The 22752-nt window shown below is 32.8% G+C and overlaps 2 protein-coding genes and 1 pseudogene across 4 annotated transcripts; all 3 read right to left on the bottom strand.

Annotated features, from left to right (window-relative positions):
- Positions 1–3001: 3001 nt before the first annotated feature.
- LOC145589493 (uncharacterized) lies at positions 3002–5344 on the bottom strand. The gene is made up of 6 exons (XM_081646087.1): positions 5001–5344; positions 4320–4547; positions 3873–4227; positions 3668–3792; positions 3442–3577; positions 3002–3241 (listed from the first exon to the last, which is right to left on the bottom strand). The coding sequence occupies exons 1-6, from the start codon at positions 5342–5344 to the stop codon at positions 3002–3004; spliced, it is 1428 nt and encodes a 475-aa protein (XP_081502213.1).
- Positions 5345–8298: 2954 nt separating this feature from the next.
- Positions 8299–10165, bottom strand: LOC145602781 (RING-H2 finger protein ATL47 pseudogene; annotated as a pseudogene).
- Positions 10166–15879: 5714 nt separating this feature from the next.
- Positions 15880–22098, bottom strand: LOC145602814 (ubiquitin-conjugating enzyme E2 5-like). Of its 3 annotated transcripts, none has more exons than XM_081658970.1 (7): positions 21900–22097; positions 19165–19246; positions 18661–18740; positions 18318–18432; positions 18158–18210; positions 17907–18035; positions 15880–16267 (listed from the first exon to the last, which is right to left on the bottom strand). In XM_081658970.1, the coding sequence occupies exons 2-7, from the start codon at positions 19206–19208 to the stop codon at positions 16134–16136; spliced, it is 555 nt and encodes a 184-aa protein (XP_081515096.1). In that variant the 5' UTR covers positions 19209–19246; positions 21900–22097; the 3' UTR covers positions 15880–16133. The 3 variants fall into 3 exon arrangements, with proteins under 3 accessions (XP_081515096.1, XP_081515103.1, XP_081515111.1); XM_081658977.1 differs by lacking the exon at positions 21900–22097 and adding an exon at positions 21559–21612 and having other exon boundaries at positions 19165–19248; XM_081658985.1 differs by lacking the exon at positions 19165–19246 and having other exon boundaries at positions 21900–22098.
- Positions 22099–22752: the final 654 nt, after the last annotated feature.

Raw genomic sequence — 22752 nt, 5'->3', positions numbered from 1 at the left:
AAAAACCGAAAACCGAAATGTTTAAGCCCATATAGATTCCCAGCCCAATTCCCCTACATATATATAGCAAACCCTAATATCCTCCTTCATTTTTTCTGATTTTCGCCCACCTTCATTCCTCAGTTCCTCTACTTCCTCACCAAAACCCTTCATTTCCTCACTTCCTCCCTCATCACCTCACTCCGGCCACCGTATCTCACCACAATATCTCACTCCGGCCACCATACCTCAGTTCTTTCCTTCAGTTTCAGTGTCTCCTTGTTCGAATCTTAGTTCCTTTCTTCAGATCTGGTGTTCGTAGACTTCGTACTCCCTCAAATCCGCGACGCGCCACCACCTTGTCAATTTCATCACTCACCACCACCTCCCTCACAACCGCAACAGTCTGTCACGGCCCCTTACCACCGCTCGTCCGCCGTTCTACTCTCACTACAGCACTCAAAGGTAAGAGATCGAATTAATTTGCTTATGTTTAGAATTTGCTTGAATTTCGATTAAATTTCTCCAATTTCCTTAAATATTTTCGGGTAATTGCTATTTATTAACTTGAATTAATTAATCTGGTTATGTAGCTAAATTGTGTTTGCTAGTTGCTACTTTGTTTGAATTTGGCCTAATTAATCATGAAGTGTTGTTGATTAATTTGGGTCTAGTTGATTGGAAATTATGATTGATTTTCTATGGATTTTTTAGCCCCTCGATTTGCATGTTGTAGTTGATTTTATATTTATGTTTTTATAATTTCTTTTTTTTTTTTTATATATATATATATATGGATTTGTTCATTTGGAACCTGCATGTAATAGTAATATGTTTTTTGATTGAATTTGTTATTTTTCTTGATTTTTTTTGTTGTTGTACAGGAAGTTGAGGAGCTTGGAGCTGCCAAGTTAATTGAAGGCTTGAAGTTTCCATGTTTACTGTTATTAAATTTTAAGTCCTTTCTTATGTTTGTAACTTAATTTTAATGGCTGAACAATTTTTTTTTTTTTAATTATGTTTATTTCTTAAATTTGGCCAATATCAAGCCTCAAGACATATTAATATATTATATTATTATGGACTGAATTTTTTAAAAAGAAACTTATTATGGACTGGACTATATTTAGGCCCAAAATAACAGGCCCAAAAAAAATTCGGTTCGGTTTGGATTCAATTTCCAAAACCGAATTATTTCGGTTTGGATTGGATTGGATTGAATCCAAATTCGGTTTGGATTCGGTTTCATAAATCTGAAACCGAATTAATTCGGTTTGGATTCGGTTTGGTATAAAATCCAAACCGAATACCGAACTTTCACCCCTACATCGAACCAAGGCACTATTGCTAACTAGTCTTTGTGTTGATTAAAATAAAAGTACTACAGTAGGATCTTGTAAACAAATAAATACTCATAGTAGGGTAACAAGGTTAAGTCTTATGCCATGCACGGTAATAATTAAACTTTATAACAAAAATTATAAAGAATGATGTTAATTTAACAATAATTTACAAAAAAAAAAAAATTTGTAACAAAATAATAGTCTTTAATTAAGGATATCGATTTCCCTCAAAAAAAAAAAAAAAATTAAGGATATCGATGGTTAAAGTCGTGTCTCGACAAATGTGCAAATCCAATTATAACATATAAATAATAAAATAATTTTGTTCGGTTGTTCTTATAAACGTTATGCATAATTTTAATATTTATACAAAGTATGCTACCAAAATATTTTATTCTATTTTTAATTAAAATAATTTTTAAGTTGGAAGAAAAAAATTGATGATATTATAATAATCTTGGATAATGATATACGAAGTATTTTGTTTTCAAAAAAAAAAAAAGTATTTCAATACCTTAATTTTAATCTATGTTACTATATTTGTAACTAAAAGATTCCTATTATATAAAATATATATTTAAAAAATAATAATAATAAAATTAATTGAGTATGATTGGATTAAATGTGTTGTCAAAATGGAAATAAGTATTATTATAGGTAAAAAATTGGAAGTCATTCAAATTTGGCAAAAAAAAATAAAGAAAGAAAAAAAAGGCGGGAAATTTTTTAATGGTATCATAACAAGTGTCACTTTAGGTTCGCTTTTAGTATAGGTTAATTGATTGATTGATTTATGAGATACATGTATAGACATGATTCAATTTGATCTGATTAGTAATGAATAATCAATTACTACTACTTAGGGCCTAGGGTGAGCAACTGCACAGGGCCCAAAAGTTAATAGGGCCTCATATCAATTTAAGAATATAACAAATAAGCTAGCATTATTATTGAGAATCTTTGTAGGTAGCTCAATGGTCAGATGTTGGAGAATATTTACAAGTGGTTCAAGGATGGATGATTGTTGTGAGCTTCACTCTTTATTAGGTGGGGTTTACATGATATAACAAACTTTAAAATAGCATGAGTGTAATTTAGTGGGCCATGTGCTTCAAATAAGGGAAATAATATAGTTTTTCCCTAAAGTAACTTTCCTTTTATAGTGTGTTGCAAGTATTGTGATATTTCCTTTTTAGGGAAGTGTTGCAAGTAAAAGAAAACGGAGGAAGTAATAAACAACACACATTTTGGGCTCATAGTTTTTTTTATTTTTTATTTTTTATTTTTTTTTTAAGGTTTAGTATATGTTGTTTGATTAATATTCGGATGTTTATAAATAAGCATTTATACATAAATAAGTGTTTACTCATATAGTCAGACAAGATTTATAAAAATGATGTTTGGAGAGTTTAAATTTATGGGCCATGCATACAGAATAAACTTTAGAATTTTCATTGCACTTGTAAAGGTGTTGGAAAAAAATAAAGCTATCCATGTTCTTGATTTGAAATCTTTATGAAGCAATATAATTATCCTATAATTTCAACAACTAATAGCAACTAATTTTCCTTCTTTTTTTTTTCATTAAAAATACATTACACAAAATCATGATAAGTACTTCGTATTTAAAATACACAAGCTATCAATAACATAGACCAAATTTAACATAATCAAGGCACTTAAAGCCCAAGGAATCCAAGTTCACTTGCTCGCTCCTTTTCAAAGGTCTCAAAATACTGGTAGATAATGGTCACTGCAAGCAAGATTCCAGTTCCTGAGCCAATGGCACCCATGAGATCTGCCAAGATTGTCAATGCACCAATGCACATGCCTCCAAAGGCGGCAGCAGTGGGAATATAACGGTTGAGTTCCTTCTGTAGGTTTGAATCACGGTGTCCAGGCATAACCATACCTTGATCCTGCAAAGTCACAAAACTCGTTAATAACACGTTGAAAATGTTAGAATATTACAAGGTCAATGGATCATCTCACGATCACACGATATACCATGAGATCATCTTTCAACCAACCAGACTGCTTTTAACAGTCTCCTCCCCAAAGAAACCAAAAAAAGAAAATCAAATCAAGAAACAAATTTCACTGTTATTCTATATGTTACCTTGAGTTGCTTAGCCACATCCCTAGCAGATGATCCAGAAACCTCAATCCATGTCTTTGAGAATAGAGCACATGCGGAAAGTATGAAAATTATATAGAATAGAGCATGGAAAGGATGTGCTGCCATGTCTGCCAAGCTGCAAGTCCAAACATGAATAATGAGAAAGATCTAATTAATCAACTGACAATCATGAAACCAATCAAACTAAACTGAAAGCGATACACACCTGGCTGGGGCAGTAACATAGTAAGCAAGTCCACCAATTGGGATTGATTGACCGCCATATTCAGACTCCTTCCACATGCCCAACAAATTTACAAAGAAGTTTCCGCCGTATTTCCTGAACAGCAACTGCACAAATCCACAAACATTTAAATCCTGGGAATAAATCATAAGATAAGCAGTGAGAACATAATCAATAACTCCAGTACCTGTGAACAGAAGTAAAGGTTGGACACAAGAGCAGATAAAAGAATGATGGGCATGTTAGAGGTGTAAAACAACTTGATGGGATACGAGCCCTGTTGGCCACGAGCACTCTTTGAGCGCACAGGCAAGACAACACAATATCCTTGGATGTAGATGACAATAAGGAAGACCAAGACAGTTGCAAGCAAGTTGGTTACATTGGGAAGGTTCTGCCGAAAAAATGCTTCACGAAGGGCCCTAACTTTGTCAGTTCTGGTAATTAAGAGATGGAACAAAGCAATCAAAGCACCCTCAAACTCGGGTCCACGGCCAGCATTGATGGTGGTTGGGCTGAATGCTTTCCAGATGATATTCTCACTATACAAATCAAGAAAACAAAATGTTTTAGCAAAAATATTCTATACCATAATGAGATAAAATACCACGACACAATAAAGATTGAAGCTCACCAGATGTTAGTTGCAATAAAAAGTGAAATCCCAGAACCTAGACCATAACCCTTCTGAAGAAGTTCGTCAAGGCAGATCACAATAATACCAGCAAAGCATAGTTGAAGAATGATAAGAATTGCGTTGCCAACACCAAGTTGTCCAACACTTCCATACATCCCAGAAAGAACATATGCTACAGCCTCACCAACAGCAATCAGAATACCCAACAACTTTTGTGCACCATTCCTAAGATTATATAGAACATTATGAAGATTAGAAATTTATACAACTCCAACGAAAAAAAAAAGCATAACTCGCAACTAAAATACACAACTCATCCAATCTACAAGTTCATGCAGCTAAAACTTATTGTATTCTAACAAAAAATACTACATTCCTGCTGAAATATTCCGTACAACTCAAACAACAAAAAAAAAAAATACAAAAGTCACATTACTGAATGCAGCCATGAAGTTCATGCAGCTAAAGCTACTTGCATTTGCAAAAAACAACAACACGTTCCTGCAGTACTGTATTCATCATATAACCAGAGACACAAAGTAGAGCATTCAACAAAGCATACAAAAGATTAATACTACCTCCGTTACAGGTTATGTGCAACGATTAGACATTTTCCCTCTTCTTTATGTCAAATCGTTGCACATAACCTGTAACGGAGGTAGTATGATTGATACTTACAATAGAGCACGGTCCTCTCGGACATTGTTGTCGACTTCAATAATCTTACACCCGGCCAAGAGTTGCATGACCAAGCCAGAAGTGACAATGGGAGTGATACCAAGCTCCATGACGGTTCCACGGTTGGAAGCAAGGATGACACGCATCCAATAGAATGGGTCAGCCCCGGTGGTGGAGTGTATTCCATAAAGCGGAAGCTGACTACACACCAGAAATACAAACAAAGAGATAATAGTGTAGATCACCTTTTCTCTGAAGGGTACCTTCCTGTCTGCTGTTTGCACCTCAGGTAGAAACCAAAGAAACGGTCGCACCAAATGCAATACTCTGAATCCTCCTCCCATTTTCAAAACTACTCAATTAAACCACAATTCACAAAATTGCTAGGATCATGGATGATAGCCCAATTAAATTGCTACGTCGAAACTCCAAGAGTTAACTTAGTAACCAAACTTACATCTCCAAAGGGCCTGTTCTCTTCCGTTGAAATTCAGTTCAGTTTAGTTCAGTTTAGTTCAGCTCACCTCAGTTCAGTTCAGTTCAGTTCAGTTCAGTTCAGCTCTTAATTTTCGTCTAATGATATTGCTAATGATATAAAGCCAAATTTCATTCTTTTAAGCTCTTATTACAACGACGACAACTCTTTTAAGCTCTTATTACAACGACGACGACAACAACAACAACAACAACAACAACAACAACAACAACAACAACAACAACAACAACAAAATAATCAATAAGTAATAAATAATAATCATCAATAAATAATAATAATAATAATAATAACAATAATAATTGAAATAATAATACTAATAATAATAATCAATAAATAATAATAATAATCATCAATAAATAATAATAATAATAATAATAATAACAATAATAATAATAATAATAATAATAATAATAATAATAATAATAATAATACTAATAATAATAATCAATAAATAATAATAATAATCATCAATAAATAATAATAATAATAATAATAATAATAATAATAATAATAATAATAGTAATAATAATAATAATAATAATAATAATAACAATAATAATAATAATAATAATAATAATAATAATAATAATAATAATAATAATAATAATAATAATAATAATAATACTAATAATAATAATCAATAAATAATAATAATAATAATAATCATCAATAATTAATAATAATAATAATAATAATAATAATAGTAATAATAATAATATTGTTATTAATAATAATATGTACATTTGTATATACACATATGTATAGTAATAAATAATCAATAAATAATCAAAGATCACTAATCCTTAGTTAAAAATCACTAATTAATAAGTTCAGTTCAGTCAATCGGAACAGGCCCAAAGTCCAATACAAATATCCTGTGCTCGTAGACAATTTGTATCGCATTCCTGGCTCACGTAGAAATCCACAAATTATGTCATGGTCGCGATGAAAATATCATTGTAGACCAATATAGAAGGCTTATATATATTAAAAAAATAATAATAAAAATAACTAAAAAAATAAAAAATAATAAGAGAAAGTTAATTGTATACGAATATAAGTAAACGAGCAAAAAAAAAAATCAAAACGATTTCCTCTTTGATGGATGAGCAACCCTATTTGGAGTTATTTTACTGCTAAATAAATATATATTTCTTAAACTTTATTTTTTTTAAACTATTACAATTGGGTTTACATTTGCAGCAGTGCATGGTGTTATTCCTAAAACATGATAATAGTTTTGGCCTTTTGGGTTATTAGCTTATCTTCAATTTTTTCTAGCCCATAAGAGTACTTTCAAGCCCATTTTTCACTTACCAAGCAAATCAAAATTTGTCATTTTGACCACTAAAGAAAAAGGAAAAAGAAAACAAAAACCCATTCACCATCCCCAATTATCATCATAGAGTCATACACCGTTCATCATCACCGTCATTCAGCCATGGAACCTTCTTGCTAAATTCATTCTTTCTACGTGGAACTCATGCAATAATTAACCATCATCGACCTCCCAAACCACAAATTGCACCTCCATAAACACTAATAAAACAATACAAGTATAGTTATATAGCCAAAAAAAATTTACATAATCATAATCGATTGTAAGACTAATTGTTACTTGTATCTAGTAACTCAGACATTTAAATGATGGGCAAAGTATACATTGGATAAGATGAAAATGCTACTATATTTGATATTTATACTCCACACGTAGTACCAAGTAGTATTTAAAAGGGATATACTCGATCTGTATACTTCGTATAAGTTTCAAACTTTACGTTCATCAAGGAAGTAGCAAGTATATGCACAATTACGAGATTCCGACTTGGTTAACCATAGTATTGAGGGAATACATGGGAGTATAGGACTTAAGATCAAACCATTCTATCTTACCTCTTATCGCTTACAGTTTTTGCACAATTATTGTGTCATGCTAATTGCTAACCATCAGTGATTGGACTCAAGTGATAAGTTTGAGACCCTTTAACATGTTCTAAATAATTTACTTGTATTAAGTAATACTGTACATATTAAACTGCAGTACCAATTGTGAATAATGCTATGTATTGTACTTTCGGTCCCTTCAATTTTTTGCCAAGATCCGCCACTTATTGAATATTCGTCAATTATGAGATCTTATACACCTCCATATCTTCATTAAGCCATATCAATCATTTGGTACAGACATAATAAATTAATACAAGTACATCTTGGCTGTTAACTCATACCTAATCTCTTACAGCCAGCTAAATTTCACTGCAGAGTATACAGACAGTCCAAACCAAATGTTAGCAGCTCCAACAAAAATGCAATTACTGTTGACTATGGTAACGTGACGCCATCTTACGCTATTTGACTTTTTCAGAGATTTGTCATTTGACATTGGTGGACCTTTTGCTTTCTTTGCCTCTTTTTGCATAAAAGTGGGAGAAACATCGAAAGAAAAGAAAGAGAATAATTTTTTACCACTATTTTGCATTGCTTTTTCCTTTTTCCCCTTTTGGTTGAACAACCAATTTCAAGTTTTCACTTTTACCACATTCAATCCGAATCCGATTCGCATATAAAAATCGATCAGAAACCGGTAATACTAACTTCGAGTAGAAATTGGTCACAGATCCGACATGTTGCCATTCCTTAACACAAGCGTGCAACAGATAACAGGAAGTGAAGTGCTATTATAAAGAGTATGACTTCAAATAAATCAAACAAAAGTAATACCAAGGAGAAAGCAACAAAAGTATAATAAGATAAAAAAAAGATTATGGTAAAGTAAAATTTACTCAATTAATGAAGATGGCCAAAAAGAATTATACAAAAAGCAATACAGTAATTGAACAAATTAATGAAGAACATGATCTCTAATAGACCCCACTTTTGGAATTAAGGCTTTGATTGATTGATTGATTGATTGATTGATGATCTCTAATAGACAATGGTAAGACAACATTAAAAGGAGTTGGACCACCATTAACATTAACATTACCATTAGAATCTTCTGAATGACCTTGAAATTTGCCTTTCTTAGACCAAAGCCATATCTTTGATACAGAGAAACTCTCCCCTTTACTCCTCTTACTAATCTTCTTCCCTTCAATATCTCCATCTACCATATGATTATTCCCACATTGCCCCATCATTTTTTCACTCTTTGTAACGCGACTACTAGCACCGACATCAGTCGATAATGCTACTTGCAACTCCGAATCAGCAAGCACATACTGATATGAACCTAATGAGAAACATCTCCGTGCATCAATCTGACTACTAACACTAACATTGCCATTACACTTATTATGATCGCGGTCACCATTACCGCCTTTGGCACTACTAGTCTCACCATTTTCGAACTCCCTAGTACTCCCACCTCGATCATTTGAACTCTTAAACTTCCCTAGTCTTACAGAGAACACTCTCCTTTCGTTCGAGTTCTCTTCCATGATGGTAGGCTTATAACCATGACTAGTATTAAAGGAATTACCAATACGAAAGCTCGTTTCGCAATCGATTGATCTTCCAAATGACATTGCCCTCCAAAACTCCAAGCTAAACTCCTGATTCTCCAATTCAGACCCCAATAAACTACCCCTACAAAGAGGGCAAGTGGAATTTGACAAAAGCCAAGTATCTATACAACTAATGTGAAAGGCATGACTACATAATGGTAACAATCTTAACTTATCTTGGTCACAAAATTCACATAAACAAACAGCACAATCAAAGGGTTCTTTTGAACCGACGATATCTTTGTAATAAAATACAGGTAAAGCGTCGATAAGAGGTTGGTCTAACCCAGAATCATGAAGCCGAAAAAGCTGCTGAAGTTGCCTTTGAATTGCGCCGGAATTTGTACTTTCAGGGTTTCTAGAATTAGAAATTGAATTTGTGGGGTAAAATGAGGGTCTTTTCATGAGATATCTAACTAAAAATTGAAGAATTCCAGCAATAAAGAAGATTATTGCTAAAATTACTATAATTAGAAGGAGTACTGGGCTAATTGTACTGTAATTAGAAGAACTTGGAGGAGATGGGAATGAAGGAAGAGGGGTTGAAGGAGGTGGTGGAATTGAAATGTTGCTATTTTTAGACATTTTTTTAGCAATTGGGTTTTTCAAATTCAACCATTTAATTGGTAAAAAAATGTACAGAAATTTACCCAGAAAATGAAATTGAAAACCCAGAAAAATTGTGCCAAAAATGTTGAAATTAACAGCAATAGTTTGAGGAAAATTTGGGTAAAAAGATTGAATCTTTATTAGGTAAAATAGAAAAAAAAATTTAGTGAAAGTGGAGATTCAGGTGACCTACCTCATAGATTTAGGGAGCTGAATACCAAAATAAAACAGAGTACTGGTAGATTGAGAAGTGGGTTAGAGTAATTTTGGTAATAAAAAATGGGATTTGGTTTTGAATGACTATTGTTTTTGGGCCCTTTTTCTTGAAAATTTGAGGCAAAAATTTGATTGTTTTTCTCTCTCCTCTTTTTTATTTTTCCTTCAAAATTTTTTGTTTTAAAGTTCATAATGGTTCTTTTTAGATGAAAAGGAAAGCTGGGTAATACATTGCTTTTTTCTTTTTCACTTCCACTTTCTGGGTTAGAGGGAGAGGGAAAAGAAAAACTGAAAAGAAGGGAGTAGTTCAGCAAAAGAAGGGAGGAAGAGGTCTCATTAGGCTCTCTCTACCAGTCAGCAAAGTAGAGAGGTTTGAGAATATGATGCGTACCATGCTCTTGAGTGTATTACTCGAGTAGGAGTATTAAATTTCTGTTAGAAAGTGACGGTTTTTTTAATTGAATTTATTTGCTTCTTTTGAAGAAATTAATTCTGCCCTTATATTAACCTTTATTAGTAATGACAGTTTAGCAGACAATTACAAAGATACTAAAGTCATTTTATATTAGTACTCGTACAAATCAGATATTTAATTATTAATTTAGAATGAAAGGAAAAGATTAATAAGCATAATTTGTTTTTTTGTTGATGATTAATTTTGGTAATTGTGCATGATCTATAATCAAAGAGGCTTTGGGAGCAGTAGAGGCCATGAGCTGATTCTCATTGCGTTGTTCCAGATTGGCATCGGCTGGCTGTTAATTTGAATATGATTTTGCTCATATAACTAATTCTTTAGTCTATTTCATAATAGTCCATATATGAATATGACAAACACAATTTGCTCACCATGTAAATTACTCATATATGATGATATAGTCATATTGCCTCATACGGAGTATACAATTATTATTATTATTATTATTATTATCGATGATACTTACAAGTATATTTAAATACTACGAGTACTATTAATACATATATAAAAGCAATCCAACTTATCTATATGTAGTGCTTTTAAAAATTAAAATAATACAACGTATGGTATGTAGGTAAATTATTCATGCTTGTGAAGTCTAAATCTCACTACCAATTCAAATAAAATTTGAAACATGTTTAGGTAAAGATAAAGATTATGAAGTATTAGATTCATATTTTGGATAGATAATGAACTTACTTTTATCTATGTAATGTAGAGACTAGAGAGTTTAAATCTCAATCGTACGTGGTTGGATTTCAAATTAATGACTCTTCCACACACAAACACACACATGCTCACATGGACACATTTTAAATTTATCTTCAAATTCCTCCTTATGTATGAGGATATAGTTTGATCTCATACAAGCTTGATAGAGATTTATCATAAAACCATTTGATAAAAGGTTGAGTAACTCACAACTCTACATAGCTTGTACTTTGATATTGAATACATTCCTTTCTCTTTTTGTTTTTAATTGATTGTACGTCCTAATTTACTCATTACATGTGAGTTCTAATAATCGTTAGCATTGTCGTACTTGTACCCCTCATCACCTTTATATCCTCTCCATGGATTTGAACTCTTTATGATACGTATCCTCTAGACCTCCACACTTGAATGTCCAACTTATTAACGTTTCTAAGCATAGTCATATTAAGTTATTGCAAAATAAGATAAAACCTTGTGCATTACACAAGGTGGAGAATTAGTTTCAACAATATATGCTTATTAGTAGATCAGATCAGATCAGTCCCTATGTTAAGACTTGTAATATAATACTCAAAGTCCAAAAAAGCTCGAAACAATGTCATGGATTTTATTTCTTTTTTGTTAGTAAGAAAAACAATTCTATTAGTCCGAAACCTTGCACGAGTCTACTCGAATTATATTAGCTGGCTAAAAGCTAAAGATAAGAAAGCTAAAGTATAATAATTATATCACTAGATTAAACTTAACGTGGTTAAAACTTGTCTTGAATTCGAATTGATAATATAAAGCCTTGAGGTGAACTACTTGCTTTAATTTTGAGCTTTATTACTAGCTAATCACATTTATAGTAGTCATCTCGAGCCCCTAAGCACGCATCACTTGACGTTGACTAAAATTGAATCACCGTACTATTTCTTCTTAAGAGAATAACACTCGTCGGTTATCGAGTTAATCATTGCTCCTTAATTGACCAAATTATTATTTATGTCCCTCATGTCTCCACTTAGCAAAGTTAGCATGCCTTTATTAGAAAAAAATAACAAGAAAAATCAAACAATGCATGCACAATAGCCAAATAATAAAGTGGCTAAATGAGGAGTAAAATGGTTAAATACAATCATTTTAAACATGAAAATAAGTTATGATTGCATTTATAACTACAAAAATTAATAAAGCAATTCTTTGGAGAAGACTTGTTGATTGTGGGTCTAGAACAATTATCAAAATTTCCCTTGTTCTCATGGATTTCTACACTTAAGTGGAAGATTATTATAACCATCATTGTTTGATAGTGGTTGAGAAATCATGTGATGTTTGTTGGTAGTCCAACCTAATTAGGGTTTTACTAAATTTATGTTAGTTTTTATTACTCTTGATCTCATTTCTAAAAATTAGCAACAATTTAACTATTACACTATTCATATATTCAAATGTTTTCTTTAATTATATTTTATGTTATAGAGAGAAGTGTCTTTACTATGCTATGTATCATTCTATGAATAGATAGATAAAATAATACAGTATAATATAACTCGTTTCATATTACGAAAAAAACAAAGGATGAACACTACATAATTATGGACTAATGGTGCAATAGATGTTTGACCGATTAACTCTATCCCTATATGTGTTGATTTTATCATTTCTATATCGATGACTAATCTAATATAATTTGAGTGATAATATAATTAAACATTTATACTTTTTTTTAAAGGAGAATTCTCTTGCAAGTTGAGGGGAAATAAGGGATCCAACTTGCTTGGGGTGAGAATTGAACCCTTTTCACAGGGGTGAAAGCCTGAAAGGAGGGCCTCCAACCACTAGGCCAACCTTGATTCTCAAAAAGCCAACTATTAAACATTTGTACATGTTCAAACACTTTTCTTACTTAAACTTGCTGTATATATAATTCACTTTACAAGACTCATTAAAGGGCTAAGGGGAGTTTTTTTTTTTTTTTTTTTTTTTTTTTTTTTTTTTTACGGTCCAAAAAGGAGTCTAGCTCCCTAGTCCCTACTAACTTAAAACTACAAAGCGAATATTTAACTCTCTTAGCCAAACTAATACAACAACTAAAGAGTGGATTGAGGGTAAAAACGTTATGAATTGCTTGATGATGCAGTTAAGGGGCAAGGGGGTGCAATTGGGACTACACTATAGAGCCCGCTTGACCTTAAATATATGGACGCCTCAAAACAAGAATCTGAATGTCCTTTTTTCTTGTATGAATTGATGTAAAATGACATGGTGATGTAAAATAGTAGTAGTGGGGCTATAATAGACAAGTATTACATTCGTGTAGTGTAATGTAGTAGATCATGATACCAGGCCAATGTACCACAGTGCCGTATAGCAAAGCATATACTATGTGAATGACATTAAATGAATGTCTTAATTTCAAGCAAGCAACGTAATAAAATGGGAAAGTAGTCGTTATTTATTATCTCGTGAAAGGGTGCACCGTGTACGTAAACAGTAATCTACAAGGAGATGGTACAAAGCTACAAACAAACACTTGTCTCGTTTAACTTTGGCCATTAAATTTAAAAAGTACCAAATTGTTGCATTGGGAATTTGGGATGTTATCATGTGAATGTATCCATCAATTAAGGACATCAACTCAAATCTTCTAGTTGAATTGTTGATGATTGAGGCATGGCCTTATGCCTTTCTGACGGTCGCCAAACCTTGTTAATGTGTAAACGTTTAGAGTTGGACCTGGATCTGGATCGGGACATCTAAATGAGTTTGGTCGGGGTTGGTTCGAGTTGCGTCAAGTTCAATCTTAGTTATATCAGATCAAGTCGTTGATCATATTGGGTTTGAGTCACATTTAGATCGTGCCTAGTTCAAATTTCATTTTTGGTGGTGCTAGGTTCAGTGCGTACACTTTTAAGATATGTACTTGATAGTTGAATTTTATTTTTTACAAGACACTCAATTAACATTTTTTTTAAAAACTACGAAATTATTATAAATTAGGATAATTTTCTCTCAAGATTGAAAGTACCCGATTTAATATTTATATTGATTCGAGTATTTTATGATTGTGATAGTTTTATTCAACCACTTGTTATAACCAAAGCTTCCAAATCCAAAAGACTCTTAAAATGTGTCGGCAATCGGCTTGCTGGGCATGTTGCATGCTGCTTAAGGAATTGATTAGATGATAATGACCTCCAATTGTATATGCCAAATTAAACTCCGTAAACATACCGTTATACTTGTACTTCATTTTAATTTTATTTTATTACCAGGCCAATGCAGTGGTATACTTTCGTTTAGGTACTATATATAGAAGATATTGAGTATTATTGTTAGTCTGTTATTGTCTCATTAACTCTTAAATTAACACGTGTGTAATAAAGTAAAACTATATACGTAGTATTTTAGATAGTTAGATTAGTAAGCTAAGCTTTAAGGTTGTGACATAAGTGTACCAAGCATTTAGTGAAAGAAACCAAACAAGATTAAAGCTCTGGTTGAACAACTTCCTTTGGCGTACTCAAAGGCATGATCATCTGCAATGAGAACATTTTCATTAAATCACTTGTAAATTTGTTGCTTTGATGATTACTTCATCTATTTACTTAAAAAATGTGGATGCAACACAGGCCCTCTCATACCAGGCGCGAATTAATTCCAATTTAAAGGAGGGGTGGATGAGATTCGAACCCGTGACCTCTATATCACATTGGCTCTGATACCATGTTAAAGGACCAACTCAACCAAAAACTTAAGCTGATGGTTGATGCCCAGGAATATGTTTTATACTCTATCAGTTTCAACTTACATATTTATCAACAAATAATTATAACCTATTATATCTTTAAAGATAGATACGAAGTAAGGATAAAAAGCTCAAATAAGTTAAAATTCTATATTTTGTCCAACATAAATTCATCAAAGATGGTCAAATTTAAGAATGTGAATAGTGTAAATTCTCAAGACATATTGTGAATCTTTCTCTTTTGTCAAAACAAGCCATCTTATTGTTTTGGGGTATTTAATGACCAAAATCATTTCACTATCTGAGTTCAATTTCTCCTTATGTTGATCACTTATCAATTTAATGTCTCATTTATGACATAAAAGTATCACACATGTTTCTTTAATTAATAAAAGGCCTATGTGATGTTTTTCTTTTATTTCTATATTTCATAAATTATACAAGTATTGAATGAGAGTGAGTGAGTTTCTAGCTTGTATTAGAGGGAAACGAAAGGTAAAGATTAAAAAAAATAAAGGAATATTGCCAAATGAAAAAGGAAAATGAACAATACATTTAAATAGAGGGAGAAATTGATCAATGGATTATTAGTTGAATCAAGAGATATTTCCAGTTCGTATAGCAAGTCATTGAGTGGAACAAGGTTTTTTTTTTTTTATTTTATTATTGTTTATTTATTTTTATTTTCTTTTTATGTGAGGAGATCATTAAATAAGTATATAATTGACAAAATGACAATAAGTTGACAGTTTTTATAGGAAAGGAACAACTCAGAACTTGTGTTTTCTAAATGCAAATGATGGCTTTTACAAATGCAGTGAACTTCTTATTTTCCAAGGGCCCTATATTATCCTTTCCTCAAGAATTTCGAAAAGGCCCAGGTATCATTCTCAAAATTGTCTATTTTCCAGTTCTCTAAGGCCCTCATGTATTATGTATAACGAATTTCAGAAGACTATAAATGATCTAGGTGTTCAAAAGCCGGACCAGACCACAAAATATAGACCTAAAAGGTCCGGAGTGACTCTGGACCGAACCAAAAGAATAGATCCGGTCTCTAGGTTGTTCGGCGCAAAACTGGTTTATAGGCAGCAGACCTTTGCCTAATCTCATTAAGAGGAAAAAAGCAATGAAGACAATTCAAATAAATCAATCTACTATAACGAAAATCAAATTCACACATTAAATTTCTATTCAAATGATCATGTCCACCAATTTTTATCAAACTGCTTTCCTACTATACTGAAACAAATAAATTAGTAAGCTAAAAAATGACTTGGACATAAATTATCATTGTAATTCTAAACTAAAACATGATACAGCCAACAAATGAACAAGAGGGATAAAGCTAAATTAACTTGGTCCCTGTATGATTAATTCTAGTTTATGGGTCTGCATGTCCAGCAATTTCATCGTCACTTGATGTGCAGTGCCCATCACTGATGTCCTCCTCATCACTTTCATCTTCAGCAGCAGATGCATCGATGTTTTCTTTCTTTGCATAGCGATCACAATATTCTGTATACATCCAAAGAGTAATAAGAAAAAAACAGAACATAACCATCGCATTTTCAGCACAACCCCAGTATAAGGGCGAAGCAGAATGTCCCATATGGGATCTACTATCTATGAACATCCTCCATCAACATTCACCAATAAAATTAAACAATTTGTAAAAGTTGGCAATGAATCTGAAAGAGATGGGACACACATCACATAAGATAGGATACAAGTCAGGACATATGTACCCAGACATTTCAACAGACACTGTTAAAGACTAAAAGCATCTATAGCTTGAACAAACACGTCATTTATCAAGTAGAGCTTCAAGGTATGCTTTGGCTAAATTGGCCCCGGGGTATTTTCAACTATTATTTTCCTCTTCGTTTTCTTTAAAATATTTTGTGAAAGATACTATTGCCAAGAATAAACAAATGTTCAGCAACTCTCACTCTCCAACTCCCAAAAATGAAAGTTCAGAACAGAGCACTGATACTAAAGCTTGAGCATCTGCAACGCAAAACAAATCAAAGAGCCATGGAGCAAAAAAGCTAAGTACCAACCAGTACTCCTCCATGCTAAGGGTAGAATACCATTGTATAATCCAAATTCCTGGTAGATGCCTAGGGCCCAGGGCTCATTTTTTTGTTGATATACTAGGGCAGCTTATGCCAACACAATATATATATATATATATATATATATATATATATATATATATATATATATATATATATATATATATATATATATATATATATATATATATATATATATATATATATATAAATTTTTTTTTTTCATTTTTTATTTTATTTTAGTATGTTGAAGGTATTCATATGTCAATCCAGAACAGAAATGAAAGACATTACTAGTATTTTCCAGCTCCTGATCATAGGTCATAATGTAAACAACCTCTCTGCAAGCAAAGAAAGAGACCATATACTGATATGCATCTAGAATCTACCCTGGATAAAAGATTTGGGAGTTCATCTGGACACAAGGAAGCTGGCCTGATCACACGAATATGAACAGCTAAGGGAATCTTACATTCTTTAACTATAATTTGTACTTGTATAACATAACAGGTCCTAGACTAAACCAATGCAACACCACGACCTTAATCCCAACAGGATGTGATGGTTGCATAGACTGAGATATACCCTTCAGTGGCAAAGATCCTCTTTCTCTATTTACTTCTATCATGTGCTACATGCTCTGCAAATCCAATTTCCTAACATTATTTGTAACTCTCCCCATACAAGATCCTTGTTGTTGGCATTACAGTCCCAGTTCCCCGGAGAGAGAGGGAGAGAGAGGGAGAGAGAGAGAGAGAGAGAGAGAGAGAGAGAGAGAGAGAGAGAGAGAGAGAGAGAGAGAGAGAGAGACACTTGATAAGATGTCTCAATCCTTTCCATCCTATCCTTTCTCTCTCTACTCCAAGTCTCCAATAACTCTCATTTGAAACAACAAGCTAAAACTGAATGATATTATTTTGTACTATAGTCAAGTCACCAATCATTAAGACTCTACTGAGAATCAGCACACAAACAGGCAACAATGTTGAAAAAAACTGATGTCTGGATATAACGATTAAAAGGTGAATTTTCATGAGTTAAAAACCTAAAGATAAAATGTGGAGTAGGAAAGTTATTACCTTTGACCTTCAGTTCATACTGTTCACGATCTTTCATCATCAGTGAAGCAGCATCACCATTAAGAGGGTCAGAAGCATTAGGGTACAGCAGCAGTTGTGGAAGAAAGACTTCAAACACATTTAACAAATCTGCACCAAACCAATAACAAGAGTCATTCATATTTTGAAGTCGAATAAAAAACAATAACAAAAACAAAAGCTGAAAGCAATCAGGGCCTTAAAGCAAATGTAACTAGGAAAGTGATAATTACCAAACATAGGACTCCATGATTGATTGATAACATCCAAGCACACTGAGCCAGACCTGAAGATTTTACAATTCATTTAAGACATAACTAACACGCATTCACTCAAATCAGTAGCAATCAGGGAATACCTTTCCACATGCTCTAGGAATAGGAGTAAACTCACAGTTCATCAACATTTGGGTGGAATATTTTGTTTATGAACCCAATGGAAGGGGACTTATAAGGATAGCCATCTGGAAGCTCAACATGGACTTTCCACACCCCGCCTTCATAGAGACCTATAGTCACCACAGCAATCAAAGATTTAAAAAAAAAAATAATCATGAACAGCTAACCTAGACCTTAAAATAAAGGTATCAGACAACTTGCACACACATCAAACCTGACATTTTCTCGTGACCATGGACGAAGGGAATATAAGAAGAAACAATATGATAGAGACAAAGGGAAGGAAGGATAGTATAAACTGCACAGAAATAAAAAGGTGATAAGCAGCTTCAACATACTATCTTTTGGACCATTGAACATGACATTGAACTCATTAAGCCCATCATTTATCGTCTCCACTGTATAATCACTCATCATCCTGAACACAGTTGTAAGATGCATTAGACAAAAAAGAGAAAAACATAATGAATAAAGAGTCCATGGCAAAAACTTAAACAATGGTACTGCAAACTAGTCAGAGCACTTTTAGAGGTCAGGATATTAAGACAATTAAAGACTCTTTTAGATTACATAATAAGCCTGATGCCAGCTAAACATCCCTAAACCATCAGCAGGGCGCCTCATTATAGATTTAGAGAAATAATGGATTTTATATGGTAATGTATAGCAAAACCAGTAGGAAAAGCAATATGATTGGGCTACAAATACTGCAGATACTAAGAGCTGATGAATAAAAAAGAGGCAATGCTACTTGGGCTCCAGAACTATGTCAGATGAACTCTTAATTCAATTTTATGTGTTGATACTTGAAGCAATGACAGGTGGAACAGTGAGGAGCTTACAGCTTCATAACATCCATCTCTCTTCTCTTACTTGGTGAAGACATTGTAACCAATTGAGTTTAGCTTGAACCAAATTGAGACTCTGAGCAGAATATGGCAGAAAAAGAACATTAAGCAGTATACATGACAAAACATTGTCTGAATTAGCTACAAAGCAAGCTAGAGTTTTTTTCTTGTTCATTTGTATATATAGAAAACTATTAGCTAGATTACCCAAAATTGTTTAAAGGATGGATATCCCTAATAAAAACAGCCAAGGAAAGATAAAGAAAACCCTGAGCCAAAAAGGCAGCATATACAATAACTAGCAGAAAGGCTATAGAAGTGCTATAGAAGTAGAGAAGTTGTACATGTGTAAAAGTTGTAAAGAAAATGTAATTTGGAGAATGATGTTATTTCACCGCTTCTTTTAAATACAAAAGGGAATATGTCATAGAAAACAGCGTGGCAAACAGACAATTTAAGGTGGTAAATGTACAAGCAAAGTAGGTCACACCAGCTGGTCTAACCCTAGGGTGGTTTGATCATTACCTATTCATGGTCTATGACCAAACACTATTTTCCCCTTGCCAAAATTTCTACACAGCCACCACATAAATTATTGTCACATTTACTGTTCATTGATCCCACTAAACAAATCTCTATAACATGGTATTAATCTAATTGCCTACCACTACCGCAAAAGATGATGACAGTTTCCTTATTAAATAGATGGTTCACGAACTCGAATGGAAAAGTAAAATCGCTCAAGTTCTGCATATTCATAAGAAAATGGCAGTGAAAAAAAAGAGAGAGAGTATAGCAAACCATGACAGAATGCTATAGGAAACAAAGAATTCAATAAATCTCCAACATTAAAGGTATTGACCTCGAAAAGCCACAATTAAATAGCATTTCTTATTTGTTAGAGTGTTAGACAAAGAAACTTCCAATGTGCCACTATGCCACATCCATCTCCCTAAAGAAAAATAATGAGCAGATGGATCATCCTCGGAACCCAACTTTAACCATCTCTCATTCTCTCTATATTCCAATGAACTAAAGGTATACAGCCTTACCCTGTATTCCTAAGCAGCAGTAGAGAGGCCAGCAATATTTAGTATGAAGAATAAACCAAAAGTATAAGCAACTAAAAGATTGTTCATGCCCAAAATAGTTCTTGAGCCAGTTATTTCTCTTAAATTTTTTAGCACAGCAAATGCCTGACCAACTTCTACTCAGGGAAATAAACAGCTTTATCATGATTATTCAATTAGCATGCCAGCCTTATTGGACAAAATTAGGGAGATAAACAAGTTCTGAGCATTTAGTTCACACCTGAGAGTAGTTAAACAATTGGTCGCCAGATACTTTGCACCATAAAAATCTAAATGATGACATGCCCCTCACAAAAAATGGAAAATGATACAGTTCCAACAAACATAGAGAGTCTATACCATCGGACAAGGATGGGAAAGGAAGTGTTTAGCATACAAATATAAAAATCTGAAAACATGACTACTATTATATCTACCACTTCAATAACAACTTGTGTATAAAGTGATTATTACATTCCTAAGTCCTAACAATTCATCATTCTAGTCCAGATAAAATATTCCTAAGAGTTCATGCTTCAAACACATGAAGTTTTCTACACTTCCACCACCATATAACAAAAACATTCAAAACAATAATATTGCTACAACACCAAAGACTTCATGGAGAACAACGGTGGACACTGGACAGTATCACTTGAGGGTCGCCATCGAAACTCAAATTTTAATTATCTTCAAATCGTCAGCAGTCAAAATACCCCCCTCTCAACCTTTGAAGCTAAATGGTATAGCATAGTAGCACCTTAAAATTATCACTTAGGGTTCATCTCTCATCCAAGAAACTCACTCCATTAGCATGATGACCATGAATGTAACAGTCTTAACCAAAATCTTCCAAAACAATGCTACTCATTAGCAGTACTTCAAGATGAAACCAATATAAGAATTGGAACCTAGGAAGTTCTTCCACATTACACAATGGAAGGAATATAATTAAAGCTGAAACCAAGTGCTGATCATAGAGTTGATGACAATATTAATTGAAATTCATACTCCTCCGCGAAAGCAATTTATATTTAAAAACCTATTTCATTCCGAAAATGATCACAGCTCATCTATACACTACCTGGAGTAAAGTTGATGAAAACATCAATCAACAATCACATTTGCTCACGCTAAATCATTCCAAAAACAATCACAGCTCTCCCAAACAGTACCCTTATCAAATTAGATTGTTCTATATTCAAATACCCTACTTTGTAAAACTGCTTGCTACATCAAATTTACCTATACTAGAGCATATGAGCAAATCAACATACATCTAAATATAAAAAAAACCACAATGACATACCACATATCTATTGCAAATGCACTATATAATTAAAAAATTATTATTCCTGCTATCAGTCTTCTCATGTAAAAGCCAGCACAGTTCAAAGTCAATCACCCAAAAGGGCAAAAAAAAAAAAAAAAAAAAAAAAGCAACATAAATGATGCAAAATGCGGTTAATCAAATACCCAATTATCATCAAACTCAAAATTCATTCTAATTACAAGCAATTAAAAAACAAACAGTAAAACAAAAAACCCAACAATTAAATCACCCAAAATAAAGATCGTAATTCATAAAATGAACAAAATTGTTAGATTAATCGCTATAAACAGGAATTGCATCAAAATTAAAGGGTATAAGAGACGAACCAAATAAGATGATTGGAAATTGATGAACACCCAAAATGTCAAAGGGATGATGTGGGCTCAAATTATCAAAGGTGCAAAATTTGATGTTAATAAAGAAAAGAAAATGGGGAAAGAGAGAGAAAATAGAGAAGAAAGAAATAAAAGCGGAAACAAATAAAAAGAGGGTTGATTGGATTTATAAACTTAATGTCGACATACTGAAGGTGCACGTGGTGATAAGTAGGTTCAGCAACGCATAATTTGGGCTTTATAAAAATGTGGTACAATTTCCTCATTGCTGAGTTTTTTCTCTTTATTGAGTATGGGATTTTCTTTCCCTAGATCTTAAATGTCTTTGTTCTTATTATGTGTCGATTTATAATAACAATAACGTATTAGGCATCAAGCCATCAACACGTTTTGGTCTTAGTGTTAGTAGAAGAGGTGGCAAACAGGTCGTTTGAATTGAGTTTAAGTCGAATTGACTTGAACCAAAATATATTAGATTTGTTTTCAAGCTGGATTGATTTTATTTGGATTTATATTACTCCTTGAATCAAACAAATTAACGTTTAAAATTTCAGGTTTTTAAGTTTCTTGCAGTGGATTCGTAATATACATTTGGTACATGTCTTATGAATCATCCCTTTAAAAGGGAGGGTGTATTTGTTTGATTGTTAATCTTACAATTGTGTTTACTCATTATATATTTCCATCACTTTTAAGTGTGAAAGACTTGAATCATATACAAGTATTTGTTTCACTTCATCTTAGTATCAATTACACCTTTGGTGCATAATTATGCTTATCTTGATTATGAAAAATGAAACTTTATGAAGCATTATTCATGCCTCCAAGCTTAGAGTTATGTAAC

Source organism: Chenopodium album, chromosome 2, assembly GCF_948465745.1.
Source record: "Chenopodium album chromosome 2, dcCheAlbu1.1, whole genome shotgun sequence".
Classification (NCBI taxonomy): Eukaryota; Viridiplantae; Streptophyta; class Magnoliopsida; order Caryophyllales; family Amaranthaceae; genus Chenopodium; species Chenopodium album.
Note: the sequence above shows the minus strand (reverse complement) of the source record. Positions and strands in the feature narration are given on the sequence as shown.